The 17,870-nt window shown below is 36.7% G+C and overlaps 1 protein-coding gene across 2 annotated transcripts in view; it reads left to right on the forward strand.

Annotated features, from left to right (window-relative positions):
• Positions 1-17,870, forward strand: part of LOC149545039 (K(+) efflux antiporter 2, chloroplastic-like) — a 188,746-nt gene that overhangs the window by 114,986 nt on the left and 55,890 nt on the right. For both annotated transcript variants that reach the window (XM_089795540.1, XM_089795539.1), the window contains one exon: positions 22-80. In XM_089795540.1, the coding sequence (XP_089651666.1) occupies positions 22-80 (59 nt within the window). The remainder of the gene's footprint in view (positions 1-21; positions 81-17,870) is intronic.

Raw genomic sequence — 17,870 nt, forward strand, 5'->3', positions numbered from 1 at the left:
TATGACCAAATAATGTTACAGATCATAGCACAGCTTCTATCAGAAAGGCTGATTCCATTTGTGGCACTAGATGTACGCAGGTATGTGTATTTATACATGCTATATTTCATAGTCACACAAAAGTGTAACAGCTGCTGCATATAAATCTTATATAGCTCTGTATAGTTTAGAATCTGGTATTACTTGCATCATATCATAGTTTAGGTGAATTATGGCTTAGAATAGGATGCTTGTTTGTGTTTGTGTGAAATATTTAATACCATTATATTTATAAGGACTTGGAACCATTATAAGACAATCCAATGTCAATTGTTTTGCGTTTTATGATTTTATGTAGGCTTTCATATAATTTGTGACAGGAACATTACAATTTGTGTTTATAGTAAGGATCATTAGCTGGATGTAATGGATGAAGTTTTAGATTTCTGCTACGATTATTTTGGAAATTATATTTATAATTTCTCCAAATGTATTAGTCTAAGTAGTTTGACTTAGAAAAATACATCAAGTACCAGTTTGTCATTGTTTACATGCTCTTCCTTATTGTTTGTTTTGTCTGGCTAGGTATTTCAAGCAGATAAATGAAATTTACCAAATATTGAATATGTAATTGAGATGATGAATATAAAACTTAAAAAATCCCAAACTGATTTCCAAGACAAATTCCTGATTTTTTTTTTGTTTGGATTGTTTTTGACCAGTGTTTAGGAGGAAATGTCTTCTTTTCTTGTGTGTTTTACTTATTTTTTTGGTCAAGAAATGCAAACTTGAATAGATGACAAAAATATTGAAATAAAAACTAACAGCAACACTTTGCATCGAAGGAAATGAAAATCTGTTTTTTATTAATTTCAGTGATTATTAATTTGACCATACAACGCATGTTCAGATCTTTCCAATTATGGACAGCAATACAGTGACTTGGTTGACCTTTTGTTCTTTATCTTCATTGCCAACTCCCAAATTGTTGATGCATACCTAGGGATCTGAATTTCCTTCACTGTAAACTGCTGCTGAAGCTGATGTCCAGCTAGGGAATGGACGGTGGTCTTGGCTGTAGCTGTACAGCTGGCAAAATACTTATGAATATATTTGGATTGAGAGATGAATATAGCAGAAGACTGTTGCCAAACCTCTACACCTAGGTAATAATTCATGAGCCCAAGATCCGTCATATCAAAAGACTGGCATAAATTCTGTTTGATTCGCTAAATCAAAGATGCCGAACCGCCCGTGATGATCAAATCATCCACATAAATACCCAGAAGGATGATGTCACTGTTAGTAGTCTTAATGTACAAATTTGAGTTTGAAGAACTTCTTTGGAAGCCTTGATCACTGAGGTACTTATAAATTTTTATGTATCATGCCCTAGGGGCTTGCTTCAAGCCACAGAGAGCTTTCACCAATTTGAGAACCTGATGGTCTTTACTAGCAACTTTGAAACCAAGAGGTTGCATCATGTAGACCTCTTCATTGAGATCGCCATTCAAGAAAGCACTCTTGATGTCCATTTGATGGACCTTCTAGCCAAACTATGTTGCCATGGCTAGGACTAATCTGATTGTGCTCATCTTTGCATCAGGAGCAAATGTCTCCTCATAATCAATGCCTTGATGCTGAGAAAAGCCTTTTGCAACTAAACGAACTTTGTAGTCATCCAAAGTACCATCAGATTTGTATTCGATTTTGTAAACCCATTTGGAGCCAATTGGTTTCTTCCTTGGTGGAAGATCAGAAAGGACCCAAGTGTTATTCTTCAACAGGCTCTGGTGCTCAAATGTCGTGGCCCGTTCCCACTCTGGAATTCCTTTAGCCTCAAAATATGTTTGAGGCTCAAACACACTATGAATGTTGGCCATGAGAGAAAAGTTAACAGACTCTGTAGGTTTGAGAACAAAGTTAACAGACTGTGTAGGTTTGCTCTTTTTCCGAGCAGTTCTTCCAACAATGAGCTCATCATCATGAAGATCATCAAGTGTCTTAGCCCACCACTTGGGCCACAGAGGAGAATGACCAACATTAGTATCAGGAGATGCTTGGTGATCAGGTTTCTCATCAGAAGAATCTAGATCAAACTCACGAGAAGCATCTACAAATCAAGGTGATCTTGCAGGAGAAGCTGGAGGTGTCTATGCAGGGATTACAGGTATAATTGGAGCTACTAAGGCCTTCCCATAAGGTGGACCTAATGGAAGCCTAACTCCCAACTCATGAGTCTTCATAGGCTGGTCTGCTGGATCAGGAACATGAGAAACAATCATGAATGGTCCTCATTGCTCATCAAAGACTACATCATGATTGTATAGGAGATAAGATGTCTTAGTGTCAATCAAGCTGTAGGGTTTGTGAAGACTACTGTATCCAACAAGCATAAGTTTATGACTCTTGGCATCCAACTTGTTGCGTGACGTATCAAGGATCCAAACAATAGCAAGGGAGCCAAAAACCTTCAAGTGACTGATTCTGGGCTTGCAACCTGACCAGGCCTCTTCCAAAGTCTTACCTTTGACCGCTACTATGGGTGATTGATTGAAAAGATAAATTGAAGTGTTAACTGCTTCTGCTCATAATTTCTTCAGAACATGTCTGTGTTTGAGCATGGATCAAGCCATCTCGGTGATTGTTCTGTTCCAACATTTGACAACACTGTTTTGTTGTGGTGTGGTTAATTGGCGTTTGATGCCATGAGTATCCAAGAAGCTAGAGAATTCATTAGAACAAAATTCCCCTTCCCCCTCCATTGTCTGACCTAAGAGAAATAATAGATTTCCAAGACTCTTTTTAATCTAAAGGTTTGAACTTCGGAAATATAGGAAATGCATCTGATTACTATTTAAGAAAATATGCCCATATTTTTTCTATTGAAATCATCAACAAGCAACAAAAAATAACTGGACCCAAGAACAAAAGGAGTGGCCATAAGGCTGCAGATATTGGCATGAACAAGTTGAAGTACTTGAGAAGCTCACCATGAATCGCCATTGGTGAAAGATGTGCAATGTTTCTTCTCAACTTGGCATGCATCACAAACTCCAAGCTGCTGAGTCTGAATCTTTGACAAACCGAGGACAAGCTCTTCCTGAGCAAACTGAGAGAGATAATGCACATTTAAGTGCCCATATCGCTGATGCCAAAGTGTGCTAACAAAAGACTGCTGAGTAGCCATAGCTAAGTTCCGAGAATCACCAGAATCAGTAAGGCTAGAAAGATCATGATCCTTAAGACACACTGCAACAATTGACTGAGTTGCCCTATTAGTGATGGTACACTGACATGAATTGAAAGTGACATCCAATTGTGGAGAATGTTGTAGTAATTGATTGAGTGAGAGTATATTTAGTTGCATATGTGGAACGTAGTACACATTGAGGAAAATCAGATTCCTCCTAGCATACTCAATCTGAATGTTGCCTTTGCTGATAACGATGTACTCTTCTCCGCCACCAAAAATAATAGAATCTGAGTAATGCTGGTAGTCAATGAACTAGTCTTTGCAGTGGGTGAAATGACGAGAGGCACCTAAATCAATATTCTAGGCAAACAACTTCACATGATCTGCAGTTCTTTAGCCATGAAGGCGTAAAAGGCAAATTTTGTCTGCTTAGTGTGCTTTGCACTGTTTGCTTTGTGTTGCTAACCTGATTACTTAGATTGGGCAACTAAGCATTTCCAACATTTAACCTTCATGTGACCAAACTTGTGGCAATAGTTGCATTGAATGTTCTTCTATCGGGAACCTTCTGAATCTATAGCATAGGAGTTCTGCTGAGACTTGTCTTTATCCTTTTAAAAGGATTTAGTAGCAAAGGCTTGCTTTGTAGAGGTGCATTTGGAACCGCTACCAAACTGTTGTTTCCATCGATCTTGTTGAAGCAAAAATGTGCAGAGATTGGTGAACTTTAGATTAACACTAGAAGACATGATGTTGGGAATCTCAATAAAATGCTCGTAGGACTTTAGTAAACTCCGGAGAGTGATAACCACAATGTCCTCTTCCTCAATCTTGTGACTAATGGCAAGCAACTAATCACGGATTTCTTGAATCCTATTGAGGTGAGCCTAGAGCTAGGTTCGTTCATCCATGATAATAGAAAACAAAGTCTTTTTCAAGAAGAAAGCTTTGCTTTTGTAAGAGGTCTCATGAAGATTTTTGAGGTGTGCCCATATTTCGGTAGTTGTCTTGCCTGATGGAATCTGAGAGAGTTGATCATCAATTACGTATAATTTGAGAAGCATCTTTGCCTTTCGATTATTTAGATCCCATGTATCTTGATCAATACCAGGGGTTGTCGGACACTGTGTAACGTCCAAAACAATTTGATCGGTATTCCGATGTTCAAAAATTTCTATTATCAGTTGCTTCCAAGTGCCATAATTCTGACCATTGAATTTTGAATTGCTCTCGAGAAAAATAGTAGTCAATGATTATGCCATAGCACGTTTTTCAATGAAAAGCATGAAATTTTGTGAATGCAAGTTCTTCGAGGCAAAAAACAGAAGACCCAAAAAATTTCAAGAGGTACTCAACTGAGAGCTTGAAAAACCTTGAAAGAATATGTTGTCGGTTTCCAAATCCGTTGGCTCGAAAAATTGGGGCATCCAGAAAAATTAGACAACCTAGTTGAGTTCTTGAAAAACCCACCAAGAATCTATAATCTGATTATTTTTTCAAGCCCAAAAATTAGGGTTTTGAACAAAAACAACGTTGCTGCAAAAAAAACCACAAAAAATCGGCGGAAATGTGCAGAAAAACAGACAATAGTTGCAGAAAAATTGTTGTAAGAAGCAAATATCACAAAAAATAACTTCAAAAAATATTGCTCTAATAATTTCGAATAAGAAATTATAATATTTTTTGAAAAAATTCAAAGAATTGGCTTTGATACCATATTACAAAGTAATTGGTAAAATACTTGCTTGTTATTAATAGAGACTGAGAGGTCTATATATACAAAAGAATAAAGCGATGTTTCAACGACTGTAAAGAATAGAAATATTCTTTTCTAGCTAAACTAAAGCTAACAAATAACTACAACTCACTAAATATTAGAAACATTTTAATATTTAAAATAGATTACAAATAGATAAGCATTAACTAATAATAGAAGCTTATCTATTATTGTAATATTGACTGATAAGCTGCCCTAAAATACTGATTTGTAATCCGTCATTTATTTCCTGCCTTTTAAATGATTTCTCAAACCTTGATGCCAAACTAGAAATGAATATAATCTTTGCCTGAAGCTGTATGACTAGGATAGGAATGAATGAAATATCATAAATCTGCCGTCAACTTTGTGATCAACAATTCTAATCACTGGAAACTGCCCTCAACAGTTATGAGTCAAGATTTAGCCTCAATAATTCGATGCCTCTATAATAATAACTTTGATTTGTGCTAAAATTGATACCAAGAAAGCTGGCGTTTTCTCCAACTCCCTATACTTGAATAGTTTTCATTCTTGGAAGCTTGATTGCTGCTCAAACTCCAATATGTTGATGTGTAAACATAACTTGGATGATAAAAAATTCCTGCCCTCAATTTATTTTATGCCATTTTTCTTTTCCCTCCATGAGGTTTGAACCTATTAGCGTTTTCATGAATTTCTTAAAAATATTTTTATTAAATTTCATTGCTTCTCATAAATTTTCGAACATTAAGGCTTGATTACTCATTGTAAACGATGCTTATAATATTAACCTATAACTTCATCTCCTAGGAAATTGTGCCATGGGCCCCTTATTATATTTTATTATAATATAAAGTGACTTGATTAATTCACTTTATTATTATTTTATTTAAATCAAACTTAGGAAATAATTAATTATTCCCTATTTTAATTTATTCACAAACTGATCATTTGAACTCCAAATTAAATGTTTGATTGATGCCACCAATCCATGGATGGTACTTGTATTACGAAGTAATTGGAAAATATTTGCTTGTTATTAACAGAGACCAAGAGGTCTATATATACAAAAGAATGAAACAATGTTTCCTTAGGAAACAATCGTAAACAATAGAAACTTTCTATTCTAGCTAAGAGAAAACTAATAGTTATCTACAACTAACTAAAGAATAGAAACATTCTATTCTAAAAATAGAAAATAAATATTAGAAACATTTTAATATTCACAGAAGATTACAATATCTAACCATTAGATACTAAACAAGGATAATAGAAATTATCTATTATCGTAATGCCCTCCCTTAATGGTTATTTATCTAGAGCACGAAGTTGTCAAAAAGCGTAAAAGGCAGATTCTGTCCTCTCAAAATGCTCCGCACTGTTCGCTATGGGATGCGAACCAGATTTCTTAGATAGGGCATCTAAGCGCTTCCAACATTCAACCTTCATGTGCCCTAACTTGTGGCAATAGTTGAATTGAATTTTTTTCTTCCGGCAGCCTTTTGAATCTGGAGCAGAGGATGTTTGTTGATGGTACTTTGGAAGCACTCCAAAACATTGCAGATGAGCATAATGCTCCAAAACAAACCGCAAAAAACCATGTTTTTGAGGTGAAAAATCAATCAAAACACAACATTACAAGGCTTCATTTTTTTAGGGAAAACTGTAAAACCCAATAGATAATTTTTGAGGAAAAAATTACAAACCCACTAAGGAATCCCACACAACTTTGCGAATTATAGAATAAAAAATTTTCAAGGGTAAATTTATAGAGATCCATAAGAATTTTTTTAGGGAAAAAGTATGAAAACCCATTAGAAATTTTTCTTGAGGTAAAAAATTATGAAAACCCGCCAGATTTTTTAAGGGAAGCAAAACACGAGACTTTGCATGGTAAAGCAACACGTGCAAACAACACGCAAGTACATGCAACCCTCAAAATTAGAGAACTAGAAAATTTGAAGGTGACTTGGAAGAGAGCTTGAAAACCCATGAAGAATATGTTGTTTGTTTCTGGAATGATTGGCTCGAAAATTGAGGCACCCAGAAAAATAGACGACAACTTGGTCGAGATCTCAAAATACCCACAAAGAATTTGTAAAAATAAATAAAATTGATCCTTTACAGAAAATTAGGGTTTTGAACAAAAACGACCCTGCTGCAAAAAACCCACAAAAAATGGTGGAAATGTGTAGAAAAAATAGATGGATCTGGACAGAAATGGGTTGTAGAACCAAACTAGAAGTCGGTGGATTCAGATCTCTCAAAACATAAACCCTAGTTGGATTATAGAGAGAGTTGGAAGCAAATGTGCGTGTAAATAATTTCGAAAATAAAAGACACATAATTTCAACCAAGAAATTATAATTATTTTTGAAAAAATTTAGAGTATTGGCTCTGATACCATATTACGAAGTAATTGGAAAATATTTGCTTGTTATTAATAAAGACCAAGAGGCCCATATATACAAAAGAATGAAACGATGTTTCCTTAGGAATTGATCGTAAAGAATAGAAACTTTCTATTCTAGCTAAGAGAAAACTAACAGTTATCTACAAGTAACTAAAGATTAGAAACATTCTATTCTAGAAACAGAAAACTAAATATTAGAAACATTCTAATATTTACAATAGATAACCATTAGATACTAAATAGAGATAATAGAAATGATCTATTATCGTAATAACTTGAATGTTGTAGGTGAATGCAGCCAGAGTCTCCAGAATGATCCTAGAGGTTCCCTAATGTGTTTGGTTCAACTCCTAGTTAATCCCTAAAGAATAAAAATGCCACCTAAAATTTATGAGACTTTACCAAACTACCCAAAACGGCCCTAGAAGCCCCCTAAGTAGCTCTACAAATCTTTGGGTGGGTCCCCTATGCATATTTTTGACCTACAAGGACCCGAAAAATAGGTCAACCTCTGCAGATATACTCATCTTCCTAAGGAAGTGACATTATAGAACTTTGTCATGGAAGAAGTTAAGTATTATGAACATTATAGAATACTTGTGATATTTGGACAATGGTAATTGTAAGCATTGCTAGAGGGGTGGAGGGGCAACACATATTAGGGCCTTAAAAACCACTTATACCTTTATCACACTTGCTATTTCGCAATTTTATTACTTTGTTTTTAGCAACACCAAGTTCTTAGTATTCATTAAACTTAGGAGTAATCTGAATGAGGCTTAGATACCTATTTGTAAGCTTTTTATGAGTGCTTGGGGTTTGGTTAGGACTGCTAGACCACTAAAATTAGGGTTTTTAAAACAAAGATTGAAAACCCTATTTTATTTAAATATCAACTTTTTAATTATCCTTCTATTAGAATGCTTGGAAGTCTTGGGGATGATTGGGAGACTCCTAGGATACCCTTTGATGTCTTGGGGATGCCTTGGATTTCCCAAACAACTGCCAAATGTAGGAGAAATTTCAAAAACATCCTTTAGCCAATGATGGAAATTGTGATGCATTTCCCTCAATTCTTTATGTTGTTGGAATGTGGGTATTTTGTGGTGGGCATAAGTCCTCTTCGAACAAAGGTTGTGGTTGCTTAGATGGTTGCAACTAGGCATGCTTACAAGTTTTAAAAATAAACAATGTTCAAAAAGTTAAACTTGAATTGTAATAAAAGCTAACTATCGTTAGATCTATTTTTTTCCTTTAGGTGATGGGATTATTGGTTATCTCATGTGGCATTAGATCAAAAGTGATTCTACTAAGTGATGTTTGCCAAAACCTTAATTTTACCAAGTGATGATTGTCAAAACCATCAAAACCTTATTTGTGGGTGTAATTCATGTTTCAGCCCCAAGGTGACATAATTCCACTAAAACATGTGATGCCATTTGTTCACACAATTCTTTCATAGTAGTCGCTAGATGTGCATAATTCAAGACTTAAAGTGATGTAATACTATTGTGAAATTTTTTTATTTTGTAGGATCTCTTCAAATGTAATAATATTGCCATTCTTATTGATATGTTTCAAATGCAGAGTCCAAACTCTTATAAATATAAGAGCAGGAGACATGTCTCATGAAGAGACACGTCTTTATGATTAAGCATTATTAGTTAATATATATCACAATTTAACCTATGATATATATATACATGTGTGTGTGTGTGTGTATAATATATATATATATATATATGTATCAACATTGCATCTTAAGATTAAATCAATCTGATTGTAGCTATAATCTTAACATTGCCTCTTAGCTAGGGAGGATCTGTTATGGAACACAATATGCTCTCAAGCATATGGAGATATATCATCTCAATGTGATATATATAGATATCAACAAAATTCCATCAACTCACACATATTTTAACATATATTACATATGGAATTTGCTTCAATTTACTATGAGGCTAAATTTCTCAACGCTCCCTCTTTAACAAAGAGAGATTTAAAGCAATTTGATTTCAAGATTTGAACACCACCTTAAGTGTGGTCTATGATAGATTTAAGTTATGGTGTCTGGCAAGATCCGGCCCAAATAACCATAACAAATTTCATGGCGTTTGTCAAAATCCGACCTGAAGAACCATGATAAGTTGGTTATCAAGGTGTTTGGCAAAATTCGGCCCGAAGAACCATGATAACACTTGCTTCAACACACTTTGGTGTTAGGAGATAGGTCTACTATTGATAAGATCGTCACCTTTTGTTTGTTATCATAACTTCCGACACTCTAGGACAACAACTTAATGTAGTCTATTATGATAATAGGTCCAACTATTGATAAGATCGTCACCTTTCAATATTTCCCCTCTAAATATATACATGAATGAAAAATTTTCACCTTTCATGACATAATCACAACATCATGTAGTAACTCACATGATATCCACCATGAACTAAGTCAGAGGGTGGACCCACCATAGCAGCTACTAGAGGGTGGAACAAGGGTTTTCACCTCAGACTTCTCTCTCATAGAGGAGAGTGCATTACAAAGAATTTCTCTTAACACTTCTCCTCATAGAGAAGATATCATCCACAAAGGATTGCATCTCAATATTTCTCCCTCAGAACATCGATCCTAGGAGGTTAGGTCTTCTAGTTACTTCCTGAGAAACTCTCTTTCCCAAGGATTCTTGTCAGACTCACTTTGAATTTTATATCTAATTTTCTAGTGATAAGTCATTACTTCCTCATGATATACACAGGAGTGGGCCCATCAAAAATCATGCAGTCACCCACATGTATTTCTAGACTCCCTTCGAGGATCAATCTTCTAAGCTTTTACGTTGCCTTAGAAGAAGCATCATACTCCCCTCTTAATGTAGAACGATTTATAATTTCAATCATCAAAGATGTTTGCTTCAAGAGCCTCACTTTATCCATCTTGATCATCAAGGTCTTTGGAGCTACTATCATTAGATTGAGTCTGCACAATATTTGGTAGCATGTGTAAAGTACCGACCTTCTTTTCTGTAAGAACATCCTCAAACATAAAGGAAAAGATCAAGGCAAATAACCTTATAGTAGTATAGAATTACAAATAAGATAGAGACTACAAATAGTAGATAAATATAAAAGATAAAAATACTTATTTGCACGTGAAGATTTAGAATTTGTCTTTTTAGATTATTTGAGAATGGAACATCTCCCCTCTAAATAAGGTTCAAGTAGAAATGGAGCATTGACTATTATTTCCCCCATAATGTAAAATTTCCACTGATTCTTATATTGTTGAACAATTTTGTATCAAATATGACAACACCTTTTTAAGTTCCAACTTGCTCTTTTTGTCCATAGAAGGTCCAAATAGTCATTTAGTTTAATAGTAGAAGCAAACATGTCCTTCCATTTTATCAAACTCGTCCACAATACGCCAATATCTTTATTAAGTATGATTGTGCCACATGAATGACTCTACAACTCATATGTCAAGTTTCATTTTATCTACGAGAGACTCGTAGATGGTTCAGATGAATTCTTAAAAACTTCATTAACGTCTCACAACAACTCAAATTTCCTTACATTAACTTTTGCAAATACAAGTGACATCATTTAGAAGTCATTACTTCCTCATGATGTATGCAAGGGGTAAACCTATTAAAATCACATGGTCATGATGTATGAATCACGGTCCTCTTGATAGTGGTAATTTATTGATCACTAGAGAAATCCATCTCAAACATTGTTTACTCCCTCTTAATCAATAAGATTGAGATCATTGAAGGTTAACTGAATCATATCCTCTATCTACTCCCTCTTTTTGAAGGTTTCCTCTAATGAAATGCCAGGCTCCCTCTAAATCTCTGTCTCCCTCTTCTTGCAAAAACATACTCAATGAAACAGATCAAGGCAAATAGCTTTTATAATAATAAAAATTTGATTTTAATAATAATTTTCAATAATTATATTTTAATTATAAGAATATTGATTTCACAAGATATCAACTATTATTAAAATATTTTTTATATATGAAACATTCATTATACACACACACACACACACTTTCATATATTTATAAAATGAATGTTAATAGTAACCATACCTTAGTACCTTCCTTTAATGGGGTATGTGGGGTCCAATGCTTTAGCACTAGTGAGGGTCCACTCCATATACTCATGCCTTGGTATTGTGCTCCATGTTTATTCGTCCTTTTCTTCACGTGGGCCTTCCTACTATGTGGTTGTATTAAATTTGAATCAAAGCTTTCTCTACCACGAGGTATGATGACCTTGTCACGTCAACGATTCCCAATATAGTCAGCGGTGTATGAAGGATTTCAAGTTTCTTCTTACCATAATCCCTTTTCCTTTCCGACGTGTCTTCCATGTAAGTGTGTGCAACAATTTATTAAGATATGTTGTGGTTCTTATTTGAAGTCCAATTTACATCTTGTTTGTACCCAATGTGTTTTGCGATTTTCAATCTTTTGACGTGTCCGTTGGTGAGAAGAATGGTTGTTTTATTATTTCAGATGTGATGTCCACGTAGGATGCAATGGGTGAGTTAGGATTTTGATTATTTCTTGCTATACTCACTTGTATTGGTTTACATAATCATGTCTTCGAGTAAGGTGTCAAGTTGTTAAAGTGCCGCCCATTTAATATGCCATTTTATTTGTTTTCTCTCTTGGTAGTAAGGGTAGTATTATTGTTCCTTGTTGTTTGCGTGCAAAGTCCTATGTGGTGACGTGTTGTTATTGGGCATTTGTTTCAAATAATCATATCTCGCATTCAATGCCTCGACTTCCTTATATCTCCTGCGTCAGTGGTATTCCTGTGGCATAGTTATAGTATAATTCTTTCCTTTCCGCACCTTATCTCCGTGTTGTGTGTCGGGGGTATTTATTATATTGTTTTGTGTGCCAATGTTTATAATTCATCCTCCTTTAATTTGATACTTTGCATCATTCATTGCCATGTCAACCTTATAACCTTCAGAAGTTTTTTGATTTTCGATGGCTTGGTAAACTCTAGATCAACGGGTCCATGTGGGTTATTATACTTCGACCATATTTGGTGCCTCTAAGTCAAATTTTATTTCCTGTTATCATGATTACTTTCATTGTTTTTATTATTGATCTGTGCTTCCATTTTTAATATTTTTTATGTATACTGGGAGCTTCATGGGTTGGTGTTGATTAACAACAATAAGATAATAGATAACTCCCATTGTCATCCTTTCTTGGTATTCCTATGATATCCATTCTCTATATTCTTCGTATTGATACATGTGCAATATAAAATATCCTGGTCTGAAACTATAGTCTTCGTTTGCTAGTATGATACATTTTCTTTTCACATGATTGTCCTTAAAATCCTTATTTCTCTATAAACTATGGTAACATCGTTAGGGATTTCTATCTTCAATCTTGATATAATATGATTCTTTGATGCAGGAGCATCCAGAGGTATAAGGGCAATCCTTTGTCACCCAAAAAAATATACTTAGACTTAGTTTCTATTTCATGTGTTTTCATTTTTTTGATACCCATTTGGGTCAAATAAAGGTTCCAACTCTCACAGTTCCACTATCAGTGTTCGTGTAGATCCCGAAAAAATAGGAGTATGTAATTGAGCTATCATTTTGGTGAACTAGGAGGTGTAAATTGGCTAGATGAATGCAATTGTGATTTAGAGCATTCCAGAAAAAGAATCAAGTCAAAAGGTCCCACGGTTTGAAAGTTATTGCAGTTTTTCGGGTTTTGGAGACCTCCTAAGAATGCTTCAAAGTCAGGTTAGGGGCATTAAATAACCTCGAAAAGGGCCGGAAAATGGGGGACGAGCAAAGCTGGTCCATAGGGCTATAGAGTGCTTTGAGAGCTTTTCGGAAATGTAAACGGTTCGTCAATCGGAGCTACGGTTCAAAAGTTATGCCTCCCGGAAGTTCGGTTACCGTTTCTGGATTCTTCCAGATTTGCGCCGACCTCTAACACAGCTTCTGGAGCCTTCTATTTGGTCGGTGGATGCCTACTAGCACTTTCTAGAATGTATTCCTAGTCCTTAACCCTCCGGGGTCTATTTAAGGAGATTCCTGGCATTGTAGAAGGCAATTCGGAGTGGAGTTTGAGAGGAGGTACTGACAGGAGAAATTATCTCCAGATTTATGCTATTGTAAGACCTTAGGGCATGTTTTGAAGTTTATTTTCTCTGTACTGAATGTACTAGCTTATTTTCAGTTAATACAATTTCCCTTTTTCTGTTGTGTCCATTCTGTTCTTGGGTTGTGTCCCCATCAAGTGGTATCAGAGCCGGTTTTCCTGAGTGTGTAGACAAAGCGCCGACTGTGAGGCAGTTTGCACCAAGACTGTGTGGTTGTGGGTTCGAGTTAGAAGATGCCTCCACGAAGAGAGCGTGGCGAAAGGGCTAGAGCTATTAATCCTGAGGAGGTTAGAGCCCTCCAAAGGCAGGTACAGGCATTGCAAAAGGAGCTCCGTAGAGGAGCAAATGTTGCTGCAGGTGACGACAGTGAGGATGACAATGAAGAAGAAGAAATGGGACCAGAAGGGGAATTTGATGGGGAAGTTCTGAATCATGTAGAGGAAAGGCTTTTTAGGGCCATTACTAAGTTTGGGAAAAGACCCACAATTGAAGTGGGTGTATTTTCAGGATATTTGAAACCAGATGAGTTGATCGATTGAATCAATGAACTGGAATACTTTGAGTATGAGGATATCAGGGACCCAGATAGGGTTAAGTTTGCAAAGGCCAAACTGAAAGGCCATGCCAAAATCTGGTGGCAAGAGGTTCAATTGGAAAGAAACAGAAGAGGAAAGGAGAAGATCACAAGATGGGATCGCATGGTGGACGAATTGAAGAAGCAGCTTATTCCTGTGGACTACGAGCTTGATTTGTTTAAGAAGATGCATGGGTTAAAGCAAGCAGGAAGATCAATCCAAGAATATACAGAGGAATTTTACCAACTCTTGATTAGAGCGGGGCATGCAGAAGCAAATAAGGAGAAGGTTGCTCGTTATATCAGTGGGTTGCGACCTAGCATCCAGGAGGAATTAAGTCTGGTAAGAATGACCAACGTTGAAGAGGCATACCAGTTTGCCTATGAGTTGAAGAGAAGCTGAATAAAAGGTTTGAAGGAAGACAAAGAGGGCGCGGTCAAGGAGGAAGGGGAAGCGGTAGATCATTTGGAGGCCGCAATGAAACCCAAAAGAAAAATGAAGATGTGGGTACTAGCAGGAACGAGAGGAATGAGGGTTTCAACCGCTCCCATGATCAAGACTTTGGAAATCAGCGAGGAAGAGGTAGAGGACGTGGACAAGGAAGAGGAGGCTTCCGTGGTACCTGTTTCCATTGCAATGAAGAAGGTCATCGTGCTTTTGAATGCCCTCAACGACAAGGAAGGATAGATAGGAGAGCTGAGGGCCAAGCTAGGGTTGCTCATGTGGATGAGGATGCACAATCATCACATTCAGAGGATGCAGAAAGAGGAGAGACCTTGGTAAATAAAAGAGTCCTACTAAGTGGTGAGATTGAACCAGGACAACGGAGGAGTTTGTTCTGTACCAGATGCAAGTGTGAGGATAAATGTTGTGATGTGATCATTGATGGTAGTAGCACGGATAACTTGGTATCAGAAGAGATGGTCTCTAAGCTGAAGCTCAAGAGGGAGAAACATCCCTAGCCTTATCGGATTGCTTGGGTAAAAGATGATCATAAGGTCCTGGTAAGTGAACAATGTTTAGTGAAATTCAAAATTGGGAGTTACCATGATGAAGTTCTCTGTGATGTTATTCCGATGGATGTTTGCCATCTATTGTTGGGTAGACCATGGCAGTTTGATAGACATGCAGTACATTATGGACATGCAAACACATACTCTCTGACAAAGGATGGAGTTCACCACAAATTGAAGCCCATGAAAAAGGAAGGTGAAAAGGTATGTAGTAGTGCTAGGATTTTTCTTGTTGATGGAAGGAAGTTATTAGATGGCATGAAACATCAGCATATGTGCTATGCTTTGATTCCTAGGAAAGATAAAGAAGGTAGTAGTGAAATATCACTTGAAGTTTCAGATTTACTAGGTGAGTTTGGAGATATTATCTCTGATAATGTTCCAGATGGATTGCCACCAGTAAGGCAAATCAGTCATCAGATAGATCTGATTCCAGGAGCTAGTTTGCCTAACAAGGCTGCTCATAGGATGACTCCTACTGAAACAGAGGAGCTAAATAGACAGGTTCAGGAGCTGTTGAGGAAGGGCTTGATTCGAGAGAGCCTAAGTCCATGTGCAGTACCTGTAGTACTCGCACCAAAGAAGGATGGAGAGTGGAGGATGTGTACAGATTCTCGAGCTATAAATAGGATAACCATCAAGTACCAGTTTCCTTTGCCAAGGATGGATGATCTTATGGACTGCTTGAGTGGAGCTCAGTACTTCACAAAGATAGATCTCAAGAGTGGCTATCATCAGATACGGATTCGAGAAGATGAGTGGAAAATAGCCTTCAAGACCAAGGAGGGTCTTTATGAGTGGTTAGTCATGCCCTTTGGATTGACGAACGCTCCAAGCACCTTCATGCGGCTCATGAATGAGGTACTTAAGAAGTTCTTGGGAAAATTTGTTATTGTTTATTTGGATGATATTTTAATTTTCAGCAAGACTTCTTAAGAACATTTATTGCATATTCGTAGTGTCCTTGAAAGGCTAAGGGAAGAGAAACTGTTAATTAATCTGAAGAAGTGTATCTTTGCAAAAAGGGAGTTAGTCTATTTGGGGTTTGTTATATCACCTGATTTAGTCTATTTGGGGTTTGTTATATCACCTGAAGGTCTCAAAATGGATTCAGAGAAGATAAAAGCCAAGATAAAAGCCATCTTGGAATGGCCTACTCCAAGGTCTGCTACTGAGGTAAGATCATTTCATGGTCTGGTTAGTTTTTACAGGAAGTTTATTAAGAATTTCAGTGGCATATGTGCACCCCTAACTGATACAATAAGAGGGGATAGAAAAGAGTTCAAATGGACTACAGCAGCTGCGAGAAGTTTTGAATTGCTGAAGAAGAAAGTAACAGAACAACCTGTGTTGGCACTTCCAGATTTTAGAAAGGTTTTCCAGGTGGATTGTGATGCCAGTGGCAGCGCTATTGGGGCTGTATTAAGCCAAGAAGGTAAGCCTATTGCATATTTTAGTGAAAAATTGAATGATGCAAAGAAGAAGTATTCTGTTTATGATCAAGAGTTCTATGCAATAGTTCAGGCCTTAAAGAAATGGAGGCATTATTTATTGCCAAAGGAATTTGTTTTGTATACTGATCATCAGGCATTACAGTACCTAAATAGCCAAGGTAAATTGAATCAGAGGCATATGAAGTGGGTAGAGTTCTTGCAGAGTTATACATTTGTGTTGAAGCATAGAAGTGGAAAATCTAACAGGGTTGTAGATGCACTAAGTAGGAGACAGTTGTTGCTTACAGTAATGCAGGTTGAAGTAGTTCGGTTTGATGAACTCAAGAATTTGTACCCCGAGGATCCTGATTTTGCTGAAGCATGGAAAGCTTGTAAAGAACCTGTTGCTGTAGATAGAACCAAGTGGTAAGACTATATGATTCAGGATGGCATGTTGTTCAAAGGTAGTCAATTGTGCATTCCAAGGAGTTCCATGAAGGAAAATCTGATTAAGGAGAAACACAGTGGAGGGATGGCAGGACATTTTGATCGAGATAAGACCATTGCCATTCTTAGATAACATTATTTTTGGCCTCAAATTTCACAGGATGTGAAGAAGTTTGTACAGAGTTGCCAGGTTTGTCAAGTTGCCAAGGGTTTTAGTCACAATACTTGCCTATATCAGCCATTGCCTGTTCCATCAAGGCCATGGGAGGACATAAGTATGGATTTTGTTCTTGGATTGCCAAGGACACAAAGGGTTAATGACTCAGTATTCGTGGTGGTTGATAGGTTCTCCAAAATGGCACATTTCATTCCATGCCACAAAACTCATGATGCTGTCCATATTGCAAACTTGTTTTTCAAAGATGTGGTAAGACTACATGGTCTTCCAAGGAGCATAGTTTCTGATAGAGATACTAAATTTGTGGGGTATTTTTGGAGAACATTGTGGAAAAAGTTAAGAATTGACTTGAAATTCAGTTCCACGCATCACCCACAAACTGATGGCCAAACAGAAGTGGTAAACAGAAGTCTGGGCAATTTGCTAAGATGTTTAGTTGGGGATAAGCTTAAGGGATGGGATTTGATTCTACCACAAGCAGAGTTTGCTTACAATAACTCTATAAATAGGAGTACTGGAAAATCACCATTCCAAATTGTATATGGGAATAGCCCAAGGACTGCACCAGAATTGAGGAACATAGAGCAAGGGGAGAGGACAAGTGCTGAAGCGGAAGAATTTGCTGAACATATCAAGTGTCTACATGAGGAGGTTCAAGCACACATTACCAAGATGAATCAAGAGTATAAAGCTAGGGCTGATCAAAGGAGAAGACATAAGGAATTCCAAGTAGGGGATCTAGT

The sequence above is a fragment of the Cupressus sempervirens genome, chromosome 8 (genome assembly GCF_028749045.1).
Source record: "Cupressus sempervirens isolate cs-2001-9-10 chromosome 8, ASM2874904v1, whole genome shotgun sequence".
In the NCBI taxonomy this organism is placed as follows: Eukaryota; Viridiplantae; Streptophyta; class Pinopsida; order Cupressales; family Cupressaceae; genus Cupressus; species Cupressus sempervirens.